We start from the raw sequence: 12,372 nt of genomic DNA on the forward strand, positions 1-12,372 counted from the left end.
CATTGCAGTGTTAGGAGCCAAGCGTGCGCTGTTGGCTTTCAAAGCTGCTGTTGAACCTGGGGAGGACAGGGGGCAGGCAGGAGCTGCTTCCCCAAGGCTTTCCCCTTTTCCCGTACAGATTTGCCAGAAATGATCTCGAGTCCAACGGCAATAAGGAAATGCAACACATGGTATTTGCATCAGCGAAGATTTAGGTGTTCTCTTAAGGAAAAAACCTCCCTTTTTGGGAACAGACTGTGCAGCCATCTTACAGGGGCTGTGTGGACTTTGCGTCTACCTTGGGTTTTGGAGATGGGCTAGGTGGCTTCTCCAGCTCTGCATCTTGATTATGCAACTTGAATGCAATTTAAGCACATTTAAAGCTGGAAATGAGCTTATGTCACTATACAAGGAGAGACTGAAGCTCTTGGTTCAGTCCATGCTTAGGCACCTAGATGTGCTTGAAGTGCTGTGGGTCACAAACAAAAGCTGGGGATAGCTCTTCAAAGGCCATTCAGTCTATTCCTCCACCCCAAGGAAGGATCAGCTCATGTTGATGGTGCAATGTCTAAGCAGCCTTAAATTAAGGCTCTGGGTAAATCAGTGGGTTACCAGAAGTGCTGAGCACCCGAGCAATGCTGGGGATGGTCTGCACCTCTCCCTTCTCATTAGGCACTCACCTCCCAGATAACCTTCCCTTTCCCTGCTAGCACTAACCATTTCTGCAAAGCACGTGGACCATGGGAGGGAGGTCTGCCTGCACCAGATTTACCATCTGCCCCATATGGGAACCCAGACATCTGCCCAAAAAATGGAATTACCGAAAATCTTCAGCTAACAAGCAGCTTGATTCAGCAGCCACCAGGAATTGCCAATGAAAATTAAAACTGAGCGTCTAGTATATCTAACATGCCACTGTGAAAAATTCCTTTGTATAGCATTTATATACATACATATATAAACCTGAACCAGTCCTATAATTGAAATACATATACACACTTAATTTAATGCAATAATACTCCAGCCTGAAAAGAATGCCAGTCTCCTAAATTGGTTCCAACTGCCCTTGGTTGAGGGTTGCATTTTTAGAGGTTTTGCTTTCATTCCTGCCTTTTTAGTGGCTCTGAACTCAGAGATGCAGGTCAAGAAGAACCCGAATGCTGGGAAGGCTCAGAGCCCGTCCTCTGTGGGCAGCTGGGGAAGTCTGGCTCCCTGCTTTCCTCCTCCGTGAAGGCAAATTTTGAATCCCTCACTTGCCATCTAGATTTGGTCTCACCCTGAAGGAAATCTCCTTCTGTATGCATGGTGCATAGACAGCTTTATCTGAGCTCTGTCCTGTGGCCTGCAGCTTGGCAGCTGCCAGATAAGGTTTATAGCTGCGCTGTTTTATGCTGCGAACGAACAACCAGCCCTTCCTGCATTGGGAGGTGATGCCGACCCTCCATCCCACGGTGCTACCCCCACTAAACTGTCTGCTGCTCTTCAGCAGCTCGTCAAAGCATCTCATTCTGTCCAACTCAAGGAGCTGTATTTCACTAATTAACCCCCTGCTACTGCTTCATCTCCTCTCCTCATCCCTCTGCTTAACTATCTCACTGAGGTCCTGGCGTGGGATAGATACTCTTTCATCCCCTCCTCCCCTAAAGGAGGCTGAACCTGGATGGAGGGCAGATCTCTCTTAGTTTCCTTGGAAAGGCTCAGGAATCGCTCTCAGCAGTAGATGTTTGATCTTTTCCAGGGTCAGATTAAAGGGAGAGAAACAGTTTGGAAGCACATTCATCCCCCCAGCCCTCATCTCCCCCTGTCAAGGTGTCTTGGACTTCTGGGAGAAGATGAGTTTTGCAGAGAGAAGGAGACTCTGGGAGAATGCAGCGTGAGGAGGGGAGGTGATGGCGTCGGTGTCCCATTGTGCATGACCTGATGTGCCTTTGGCATCTCTGCTCCCCACAGGCCGCGGACTCTGACCTGCCATATCCCCCACCTCAGCGGGAGCCCAACATTTACATGGTCCCCCAAGGAATCAAACCGGTCCTGCAGCGCACGGCCATCGAGGTGAGTGACAGGGAGCGCATGAGGCAGCTCACCCCCTCGCAGAATAACACTCCGAATGTGTGTCCTTAAAGGGGAGGATGAGACCCAGAAATGGGATCCAAGCCAGATTCTGTGGATACAGAGTCCCACCAGTGCTGGGAGCTGGTTCTGCTCATGGGTTATCTGTCAAAAAATGTTGTCTTGCTGAGAAAACAAGTCTCACCAAGCAGTCAAATTCTAGGATGCAGCACAGCCCTGGACCACACTTGATTTTTAGAAGGACAGTCTGCTTCATACCAGGATGATATTTGCCCAAAACAGAGATGCTCCATTCATAGATAAGCAATTGTGGACCTGATGTATTGGTGCATATAGAGAAATGCTTGCTGTACGACCTGGCTTCTCCCAGCACTGCCTGTCCTACATGGTTGATTCATCTCTCCTTCATGGTGGGCCAACCTTCAGGTTTACCTCTACTGCTGAGAAGCTGTGAGAGACAAAGAGGGAGACCTTTAGCTCACTGTTTGCTGTCTGTTGCTCTCACCCTTCAGATCCTGGCCTGGGGGCTGAGGAACCTCAAGAGCTACCAGCTGGCCAGTGTCACCTCGCCCAGCCTGCTGGTGGAGTGCGGAGGCCAGCTTGTGCAGTCCTGTGTCATCAAGAATGTCAAGAAGAATCCCAACTTTGATGTTTGCGTGCTCTTCATGGAAGTGGTGAGGACCCGATCCCCACCCTGCAGTGATGGGGTCATAGCAGAGGTGGTTGGGAAGGACCTCTGGAGGTCCCATAATAAATGCATCCTAGGGTATATATAAGATATATATATATGAAATATGATATAATTCTGTCCCGCTCAGCCTCAGTTCCCTCTGGGGAGGTGCAGAGCAGCTGCCCTCCCTGCCCTGTGTAGTTACGTGTTCCCTCCCCTCTGCCCACAGCGCTTACCCAAAGAGAGCCTGTACAGCCCCCCCATCATCGTCAAAATCATCGACAACAGGCCATTCGGACGGAGGCCCGTGGTGGGACAGTGCACCATCCGCTCATTGGAGGACTTCTACTGTGACCCCTACCGAGAGGAGACAGATGGTCCCCAGGAGCATGCAGGTACATGCTGCCATGACAACCATGCTGCTGCACACCCATGCCCTTCTCCAGGATGAGCTGTGCGTTGCTCTATGTGTTGCTTTTAGCTCATCCCAGCTGTAGGTCTGAAACAAAAATCCCGGGAGGAGAAGTTTAGCTCTGGGATTGGTTGGTGAGATGGGCTCTCCCTTGGCCAAGCTGTTCAAACCTCATGATGTGAGCTTTGGCCGGTGTTAAGGCTCTGGACAAGTCTGAGGTCACTCCTGGAGCTTGATCCCAAGGTGTGTTGGCTTTGGAGTTTCTAATGGCTGGATGTCCTTGTCATGCTCGTGCTTGCTCTGATTGCAGATGATGTGAGCCTCACACCCAGGGATGATGTCCTAATTGACATTGATGACAAAGAGCCTCTTATTCCTGTCCAGGTATGGAAAAAATTGCTATGGTGGGAATACACGGGTGTCTTACTTTGTGTGATATGGGGAAACTTGTGCAGGTACAGGGTTGGGGTGGAGGTCAATGCAGATCTCTGATGTGAGGTCGTGTCTGGTTGTAACCTTCCTTTTGCAGCTTTCATCTCTGTTTTCCTCCACCATGCCATAATGAACAACTACAAACTCATCCTTCTCCTCTACGTTTAATACAAGGCATCAGATTTGCTCTTCTGGGGGAGAGACAACAGACCCTCTTGATGCCAGGCTCTTCCCTCCAGCATATCTTCCTAAAATGTATGGTTTGGTTTGAGGCTAAAAAAGGTTTTCACTCACCCCCTCAGGGCTCTGCTGTTTGGGGTGCTCTCTTGGAAATGACAGTCACCGCCCCAAAGAGCTGACAACCTTGAGGGGACTTACCCCAGCACTGGAGAGGGTGAACCAATGCTGGCAGATGGGACAGTCTGCCAAAGGCCACACTGGAAAGGTTTCCTGAGACTCAGTCACCCTTACCGCAACCACGCGGCCAGGTCTCCTTTCCCCACTTTTGCTCTTGGTTTGCAGGATGCTTTGCTGTTTCCAAACTCACTTGCTGCTTTCAGCAGCTCCAGTGACTCTGCAGAAGGTCACAGTGGGGACTGTGATTGCAGAATATCTCATGGTGGTGGGAAGTGGACACGCATTAGCAGGGAAGGAGGAATGTGTTGCTGCTTCTCTGTGCCATGCGTTTGAGGGGTCTCAGCTGTCCCTTGTAGGTGGACCGGGCTGGCCATGCCACTAGTGTTGCTGCTCCTCCTTCCTGAAGCACAGCTGGAAGGTGTCTGACCACGTTGTTGGCACTGACCCTGCTGGTGCTTTGCATTTCTATAGCCCTTGGGTTTCTTTGCCAGCAGATGCGTCCTCTTTGAGGCAGAGACCTGTCACTGCTGATGTGTGCGTGTGTGATGCATAAATCTGTGGGTGACCCTGATTGCTCAGGAGCAGCTGAAGGTGGTGTCAGAGGTGTTTGGTGGAGCTTTTCATGGTCCTCTATTCCCTTTGGTCTATTTAACTTGTGTGGGCGTTTCCTTCCTCCCTGTTTTAAAGGCTGTGGGTGCTGCATGGTACCTCAGGCTACAAAAGCCTGAGCTTTCTGCAAGACATCTGCCTCTGAGGTATACCTCTTGCCTTGTCTTTTGCTCCCCATAAAAGCAAGATATATAATTTGGGCATCAATGCTGCTCTTTTTTCATCTCCTTGGTGGCACCTCAGTGTTTCTATTCATGAGGACTTTACGATCCACTGATCCGTGCCATCACATATCTGCAGTTGTGTCCCAGGGTGGGCTCAGACTGAGGTCATCAGGCTGTCCCTGGAGATACAGAGCTGGAGCTGCACCTCTCTCCTTGCTGCATCCCTCGTGCCAGGTTGTCTGTTTTAGGTTTGTTCTGTGCAAGTCCTCCCTGTGGATGAGCAGGCATTCCTTAAGCAGGAGTGCGCGTTGCATGCTGCGACCTCTGCCCAGTTCAAGGCTTTCAGGCTTTGGGCTAAGGAAAAAATCAAGATTTTTGCCAGTGCTTGGCAAAAGCTGTGGATGTGATACTCCAGCCTGCTGCGGTCTCGACTGCAGCTGGCCCTGCTCGTTCCTACCTATCCCAAGCACTGATGAGATCCAGGTTGGTGCTCTCAGGAAAGGTCATCCCGCAGTACTTGCAGCGAGGCACGTCAAACGAGCTGGCTTTTCGGGTTCCCCACCAGCCAAGAGGTGGGATGTTCATATGCTCAGCTCCCTGGAACACTGGCATCTTGTCCTGCTTCAGTATCAATTAGAAACTGGACACTGGAGTTGTAAAACATTGGCCCAAATGAACAAGTGTTGTTAAAAGGGAAAAGGAACTCAAGACAGAAAACACTACTGACAACCTAATTGGCTTTCTGTTCGCTTGCCATTTGGGGATTTGTCTTAATAATTTACAATTGTACTTCATCTTGTATCAGTAAAGTAACTGGAGCATGTCTGCAGAAACACACCAAAACGAGTCTTGGAACAGAAACCTGCACTTCTGCAAATAAAGAAAACCTTTTCTAGCCTAGCATAGACAGCACTGGGGAGAAAAGTGAGGAGGTCAGGGAATAACGTGGGTAGGAGGGTCAGGGTGCAGGTTCCGACTTTACCTCTGATTAGCTGTCTGATGCTGGCCAAGTGATGTCCCTTTGCTGCACCAAGGAAGCCGGTGGCACCCAGCACCTCTGCCAAGTGGTGAGACCTTCTGCAGAGACATCTGTGGGTGGGATGGATCCCCAGGAAAAGGCCAAAGCACCCAAGGATAGGTTTGCTGCTTCTACAGTGGTGGGCACAGATGTAACATGCTCTGATGAGACCCCACCTGGAGCACTGCATCCAATTCTGGAGTCCCCAGCACAAGAAAGGCATCGGCCCGTTGGAGAGGATTGAGAGGAGGCCACAAAAATGATGAGAGGGATGGAGCACCTCTCCTATGAGGAAAGGCTGAGAGAGCTGAGGCGGTTTAGCTTGGAGAAGAGAAGGCTCCAGGAGAACTTATTGCGGCCTTTCAATGCTTAAAGGGGGCTTATAAGGTTGGAACAGACTTTTTAGCAGAGCCCACAGCAATAGGACAAAGGGTAATGGTTCCAAACTAAAAGAGGGTAGATTTAGACTGGATATAAGGAGGAAATTTTTTATGATGAGCGTGGTGAAACACTGGCACAGGTTGCCCAGAGAGGTGGTAGATGCCTCATCCCTGGAAACACTCAAGGTCAGCTCGGACGGGGCTCTGAGCAACCTGATCTAGTTGAAAATGTCTCTGCTTATTGCAGGGGCATTGGATTAGATGACCTTTAAAGGTCCCTTCCAACCCAAACCATTCTATGATTCTGTGATTCTATTTTGAGGGCTGGGAATGCACATGAAGGATGGGAAGGTGCTGCCTGGTGGTAAAGAGCAGGTAGAGTTTGCTTTAACCACGGGCTAAGACTGCCAACAGAAGGTTTTTCTGGCCCCCTCCTGACCCACAGCCACAGATTGGGCAGTGACAGGTGGACTGGTTTTGCATCTGCAACTCCAGCAAGCTGTGAAGGCATAATTTCTTATTTTTTAATAGAAAAACCTACCCAACTTTCAGTTTGGTTTGACTAAATATCTTTTGGGGCCATATTTTTAAATCTGCAGTTTGGTTTCTCCTCCTTTCTTCTTTTTCTCATCAATTTGCAGTAAAAATTGTATTTTGTAGCAAAATAACAACCTGCAGCATTTCTGTCGTGCAATACTGCTCTTCGAGAGCATTAGAACGACAGTCTCCACGCCGGTCCTCTGCTGCCTTTTTCTGACAGTAAACCCGTTTGTTAAATGCAACTGACTTCACAAAATGTTTCCTTGCCTCTGATTTTCATCTGCCAGCGCCGTTTCCCAGACCTGATTTTTCTGTGCCTTTGCCAGGGTCACTCCAGACCCGCAGTCGTTCCTCCTCTTTCTCCTGTGACTTTGGTGGAGGTAACAAGAGGGAAATGCAATTCCCTCTGGAAAACCAGGGGTTTGACCCAAATTTGCTTTCTCCTGGGGCGAAATTTGCCTTCTCTCCTGGGGCTTGGGCTGGCTGCCGTGATGCAGGACGAGGCAGGCGCTTTCAGCCCGGTCGCTAATTACCCTTTTACTTCTGCTTAATGGAAATTCCCTTGCCTTGTTTTGCCAGCGGTTTATGAAGTCAGTGGCTGCTTTTTTGAGGGAGGTGAGGGGAGGAAAATTTCCTCCCATAAATATCCTTTACGAGAGCCACAGGCGAAGGCTCTGCTGGGCACAGAGAGGGAACCGCACCACCACGGGACCCCGTCTTGGGGCTCAACGTGGAGCAAAGGTCCTGTATGAACCAGTGTTGAAGGTGCCTGGCCAAGGCTGTGCTGGACTTTCATGCTCTTTGAGGCTGGTGGGGCTCCCAGCTTGCACCCTTTCCTCTGCCTTTGCTTATGGTCAAGATGGAGGAGCACCCCGGGGTGCCCCCACCCTGGGGTGCAGGTTGGGGGGACTCCCTGGCTGCAGGAGATGCCTCTGCCCAGCTCTGCCATGCCCACTGTTGCTTGAAATGCTCTGTTCAGATAGCCATGGCTTTTTAATGAAAAGACATCCTTTCTACAGATTTTTCTTTTCTTTGGGCACTTTCTAAATCAAGAATGTTTTTTGTGTTAATTTTGCAGCACTTCATTCACTTTCAGTGCTTCCCCCTGAGACCCATTCACCTTTTCCCTGTTTTCCCCAGGTTTTGTTGCACCTGGAGGTGAGGGCAAGGCAAGAAAGAGAAACGAGAACTCACACTCGTCTTACGTTTGCACTCCAAAAATGGCAGAATTTCAAATTTCTTTTGGCTTCCACCTTTTTTATTGCAGTTAGTTTGGAAAAGAAAATGAAAAATTGTCTTTGAAAGCTTTTTTTTTTTTTTTTTTTTCCATCTTTTGACCAGCGTTAACTGTGAACATACCTGTTGGTGGCATGGGGTGTGAAAGCCAGAGATCATAGGTGCTGTGTAGACACACGTGCACTGACCGAACCAAGATGCAGATGTCTGGATTGACATTTACCAGGCCACCGTGCTTGGGGTACAGCTAGCAGCAGGCATTGGGCATGGCCCTGGCAGTGCGAATTTTTCCCCGTGGCTGCTGTTGGGAGTTTTCCTATTGATTCCCTGTGCTGGATCATTTACACCTGCATTTGAGGAACCAAAGGTGCAAACCTCCATCACTGCAGAGGTGGTGCTTTGGCCCCATCCATCGTTGGGGGACCTCTTGGAGATGCTGACCTGGAGGCAAAGGCAGCTGGGCAGGGTATTTTGGGAGGCAGAGCCGGATCGCAGTGTGCAGGGACCTCTTGCACTTGCAGCTCAGCACTGCGCTGGGTGTTGATCACGTCTGCAGAGCAGTCAAAGATGGCAGGAGGTGGGAGGAGAGGGGCAGCCTGCTTCTTCTCCAAGCCTGTCCTGAAGCCTGCTCCTCATTAGACTAATTTGGAGTGAGGCCAGGGGCTCTGTTATTGTGTGTACGCAGTGCCCTGGCACGGCGGGGCTGTTTAAATTGCAAACAAGAATTAATCCCCTCCTCAGATGTGGTGGGGCATTGCGGGGAAACCATTGCTCTGTGAGCCACACCCCGTCACCGCAGGCGCCACAGGATCTGGCCCTGCTCCCCCCATCTCCTCCCACCCTGGCACAAATGGCTCCAGGCAGGAGGAGGGTGAGGGAGAGCTGTGCCAAGGGCCAAGGGGACGTGTTTCAGATGCCTGCACTCGCTCGAGGCTGGGCTGGTGGGTTCCCCATGAGCAGGTTAGTGATGGGAGGAAGGGAAGTAGCAGTCCCTGACTTTCCTCCAACTCCTGTCCTTTCCAAAGCTTTGCTCTGGATGCTCTCGTCCAAACATGCTTTCTGCTCTTTACCAGTTTTTACAGTCAGTGCAACACCTGAGCGCTCCTGCAGAAGCTGTAGGCACTTCTGATGGCATGCCAGATCCAGGTCTGTCTATCTCTTTTGAATTGTAGCCTGCCACTCATCCCTCTTAGGAAATCTGTGTGCTTTCTGTACAAATTCACGGGAAAATGATCATTCCCTGTCTCTGAAGTTCTTCCCTGAGACTTTGGGGTGCTCCTTGTCCCAGTGGAGACCCATACACCATGGGGTGAGGCACATAGATCAATGCTTCATCCCTGGTACAGCTGGCTCTCCATCCACTGCTTGCTTTGAAAATTAGGACCACCATCGTGTCCGCAGCAGGTTGGGATCCAGCACAGGGACCTGTTGTGGCCCCAGCAGCAGGGATGCAACTCTGCTAGAGCTAGAGCTCTGCAACATGGAGGTGGCCCTTGGTGGCTCTGGTGGCCAGATTCTCATCTGGCAGGAGGAAATGAGGCTTCCTAACAACCTGGAGGAAAAAGATGCATTTTTGGAAGATGACAACCAGAAAAAGGGGCCCCTGTCAGGGAAGAGAGGGTTGTTGGTAGTTGAATCCTCAGGATTTCTCTGCCACTGTTTGGTTCTTGGTGGAAGTGAGGACCCGTCATCACCCTGGAATATGTTGCAAAGTGAGGAGAGCATTTACTGGGTTTGGGGCTGCAGATGGGGGAAGATGCTTCTTCCTGCAGCATTGGTCTCTCTCTTTGTGCTGCTGGAACCATGGCTACAGAACATCCCAATCTGAGTCCCGGTGGGGAGGAAGCTGTGGTGCTGGTTGGTGTTGGGGTGGAGAAGTTCATGACAGCTGATCCTCTTGGAGATCCCCAAAGCTAGCTCCATGGGCTGGCTGTTCAAAAGCCCTTCCTCAGTGTTGCCTGCAGGTGATCCTGGGTACCTTTTCCTTCTTGATACCTGCTCCCCCGGGTAGCTTTTTGGCTGGGATGTGCAGAAGTAAATGTCTGTAAGAAAACCCAGCCCACCTTCCCATTCCTGTGTGCAGACCTTATCATTAGGGGACTCAGGCTTGGTCCAACAATTAGCAAAACTTCCAGGAGGACATTTATGGACAGTGGGTGCTAAGGACAGAAGTGAGCGACCTTCTGGCCTCTGAGGGTGCCTGTGAGGAAGTGGAGGGCTGTGGCAATGAGTGAGGGATGTGCAGGTAAAGGGGGACACCTCTGGCCTCACTGAAACAAGGTCCCTCAGCCTTAGGTTGCAAAGTGAAGTGAGGTGAGCCCTTGCTCATATTTGACTTTCCTTTAACCAAAATAAATGACACCATGTATTGCATTATGTAACTTTTATTTTTTTAATGTCCAGCAAAGGTCAGAAAAATATTTCCCTAGCAATGTCCCCAGACCTGAAGGCAGGGCCTTCTTCCCCAGAAATAGTCATGGGCAACAGAAGTAATGATCGGGGTTTCCTGCCGCGCTCCTGAGGCTGGTTTGGGTGGAGCGGCTCAGCTTTTCCCTCCGGAGAAACACTGAGGTTGATCGGGTTCTGCAGGGCTGTGGCTCTCCCAGACCTTGCAGGGAGTTCATCATGACGTTAGGAAACCTGCTCAAATCGGCCTTTTGGGTATAAAAGCTGTGGACAGGGACACGTACACTTTTATATGGGTGTATACAGCATTTGCTGCCCGAGGGCTGCAGAGGTCCCTGCAGCTGCCTGAGGCTGTGGCGGAGGAAGGAGTGAGACGGAGGTTTGCAGCTGGAGGGACCCCAGCTCTGCAATAAATACTTTGTTCCCTGGGACAGTTTGAAGCCTATTGAAAGCATCTGCAAACTCGGACCAAACTCAGGGAACAGTTTAAAGGAGAGGTGAAAGGATGAGAGGGGGACAGGGATGTTGCAAAGCCAAAACGGTCTGCTGTAGCGGTTTCAAAGTGGAAGACTTTGACATTTCTTTACTGAAACAAACATTTTGCAAACGAAACACCCTGCAATGAATTGAATTACTCAGTTAGACCCCGGATTAGTTCTTTTCTGTTTGTTTGTTTGTCTTTCAATTTTGGCCTTTGTTTGGGGACTGGAGGAGGAGGGTGCGTGTTCCTGGAAAGCCAAAGCAAAATTCCCACCATATCCCTCCCTGACCTCTAAATTTTGTCCCTGGCTGCTGTTCTTCCCATGCGCTGGTGTTGGATATGTGTTGGAGTGACTTTTCCTTAGGTGGTCTGACACCCCACAGCCATCAGGGTCCCTCCACCCGGCTCTGCTCTCCTCCGGGGCCAGGTTTGGAGAGTGAAGGAGGAGTTCCAGTCTGCAGAGGCCATCCTACCCCTTCTCCTTGGGAAAGGCAGTGGATCCCAGGCTAGGAGCCCATGCCTGGGGCCACAGTCTCCATACCATTTGCTCTTCCAGTGATGACCTTGGAAGCAGGAGCCAGGATTGTTTCTGCCCGTGCATGTGTTTCATTGTGTGGCTCCAAAGACTTTCTCCCTCCTTGCCAAGCCTGGCTTTGGTCCCTCCTCTGATGGATGACTGGAACAAAGGATCACTTTGTTGTCCTCATCTGAAATAGAGAAAACAAACAGATGCAGAACTCCCCTGCTCCGAGGTTGCTGACTGTGTTGTCCATCTCGTCCAAGTGGGGTGAGAAGTTCAGCCCGAGGTCTGTTTAAAACAAGTCTGTGTGCACATGAACTGCAAACATCATGGTTACCAAATACGAAGAAAAGAAACTCCTAAAACTCATAGAAAAACAATTTTTCTGTAGCAAGGTCTCCTGGGCTAGGCCTTTCTACTTTGCTTCTCTGGGAGATGCACATGGAGTCACGTTTTGCAAGGGCTGACTGCGCACAAGCGGCTGCAGGATTTCTTGGGCGAGCCAGGCGTGGGTCTGCCCGTATTCCTGCTTGCTCTGCACCCTCAGCCTCCTCTTGTTCTCTGTGATCTTTCCTGTGTCCTCAACTCCATGGGAAGCAGAGCAGGAACGACAGCCATGAGGTCCCACTGCAGTCCCAAGGGATGAGCATCTATTTGTTTCTTCTGATAAAATACTCATGGAGGAGCTGTCTCCCACTAGCCTCTGAGAGTTCCATGGGTGTCCTAGTGGGAACTGAGCCTGAGGGAATCTTTCCCCCATGAAGCAGCTGTAAATTCAGTGTTTTCAGCTTGACCCAAGGTCTGATGCAGGTCTGGTTTGGTGGGGTCAGAAGCAGCGTGTTTGGGGACCAGCCCAAGCTGGCGAGCAAGGGGAGCACTGTTGGGCTTGGCCTGATGCTCAAAACCAGCTATTTTCTGATGAGACTGTCTCATTTCTCCCCCTTCTCCATGTTGAAGGAAACACACCTTGCAAGACAGAAGCAGAGGTGCTGCTTGCTGCCCAGGGCAGGGGTAGATGATGGCGGCTCTCGGTTTGCCAAGGACAAGCTGCACTCATGCTTGGTATTTTCTTTGTACCAGACCTTGGTCCTGAGCTCT

At 50.5% G+C, this 12,372-nt stretch overlaps 1 protein-coding gene across 15 annotated transcripts in view; it reads left to right on the forward strand.

The window, feature by feature from the left end:
* Positions 1–12,372, forward strand: part of DYSF (dysferlin) — a 108,042-nt gene that overhangs the window by 47,768 nt on the left and 47,902 nt on the right. For 14 of the 15 annotated variants that reach the window (XM_074587142.1, XM_074587149.1, XM_074587145.1 and 11 more), the window contains 4 exons: positions 1,930–2,031; positions 2,562–2,723; positions 2,949–3,114; positions 3,442–3,515. In XM_074587142.1, the coding sequence (XP_074443243.1) occupies positions 1,930–2,031; positions 2,562–2,723; positions 2,949–3,114; positions 3,442–3,515 (504 nt within the window). Of the gene's footprint in view, positions 1–1,929; positions 2,032–2,561; positions 2,724–2,948; positions 3,115–3,441; positions 3,516–12,231; positions 12,337–12,372 lie in introns of all 15 variants that reach the window. The other variant, XM_074587154.1, reaches the window with a different exon arrangement.

The sequence above is a fragment of the Larus michahellis genome, chromosome 5 (assembly GCF_964199755.1).
Source record: "Larus michahellis chromosome 5, bLarMic1.1, whole genome shotgun sequence".
NCBI lineage: Eukaryota > Metazoa > Chordata > Aves > Charadriiformes > Laridae > Larus > Larus michahellis.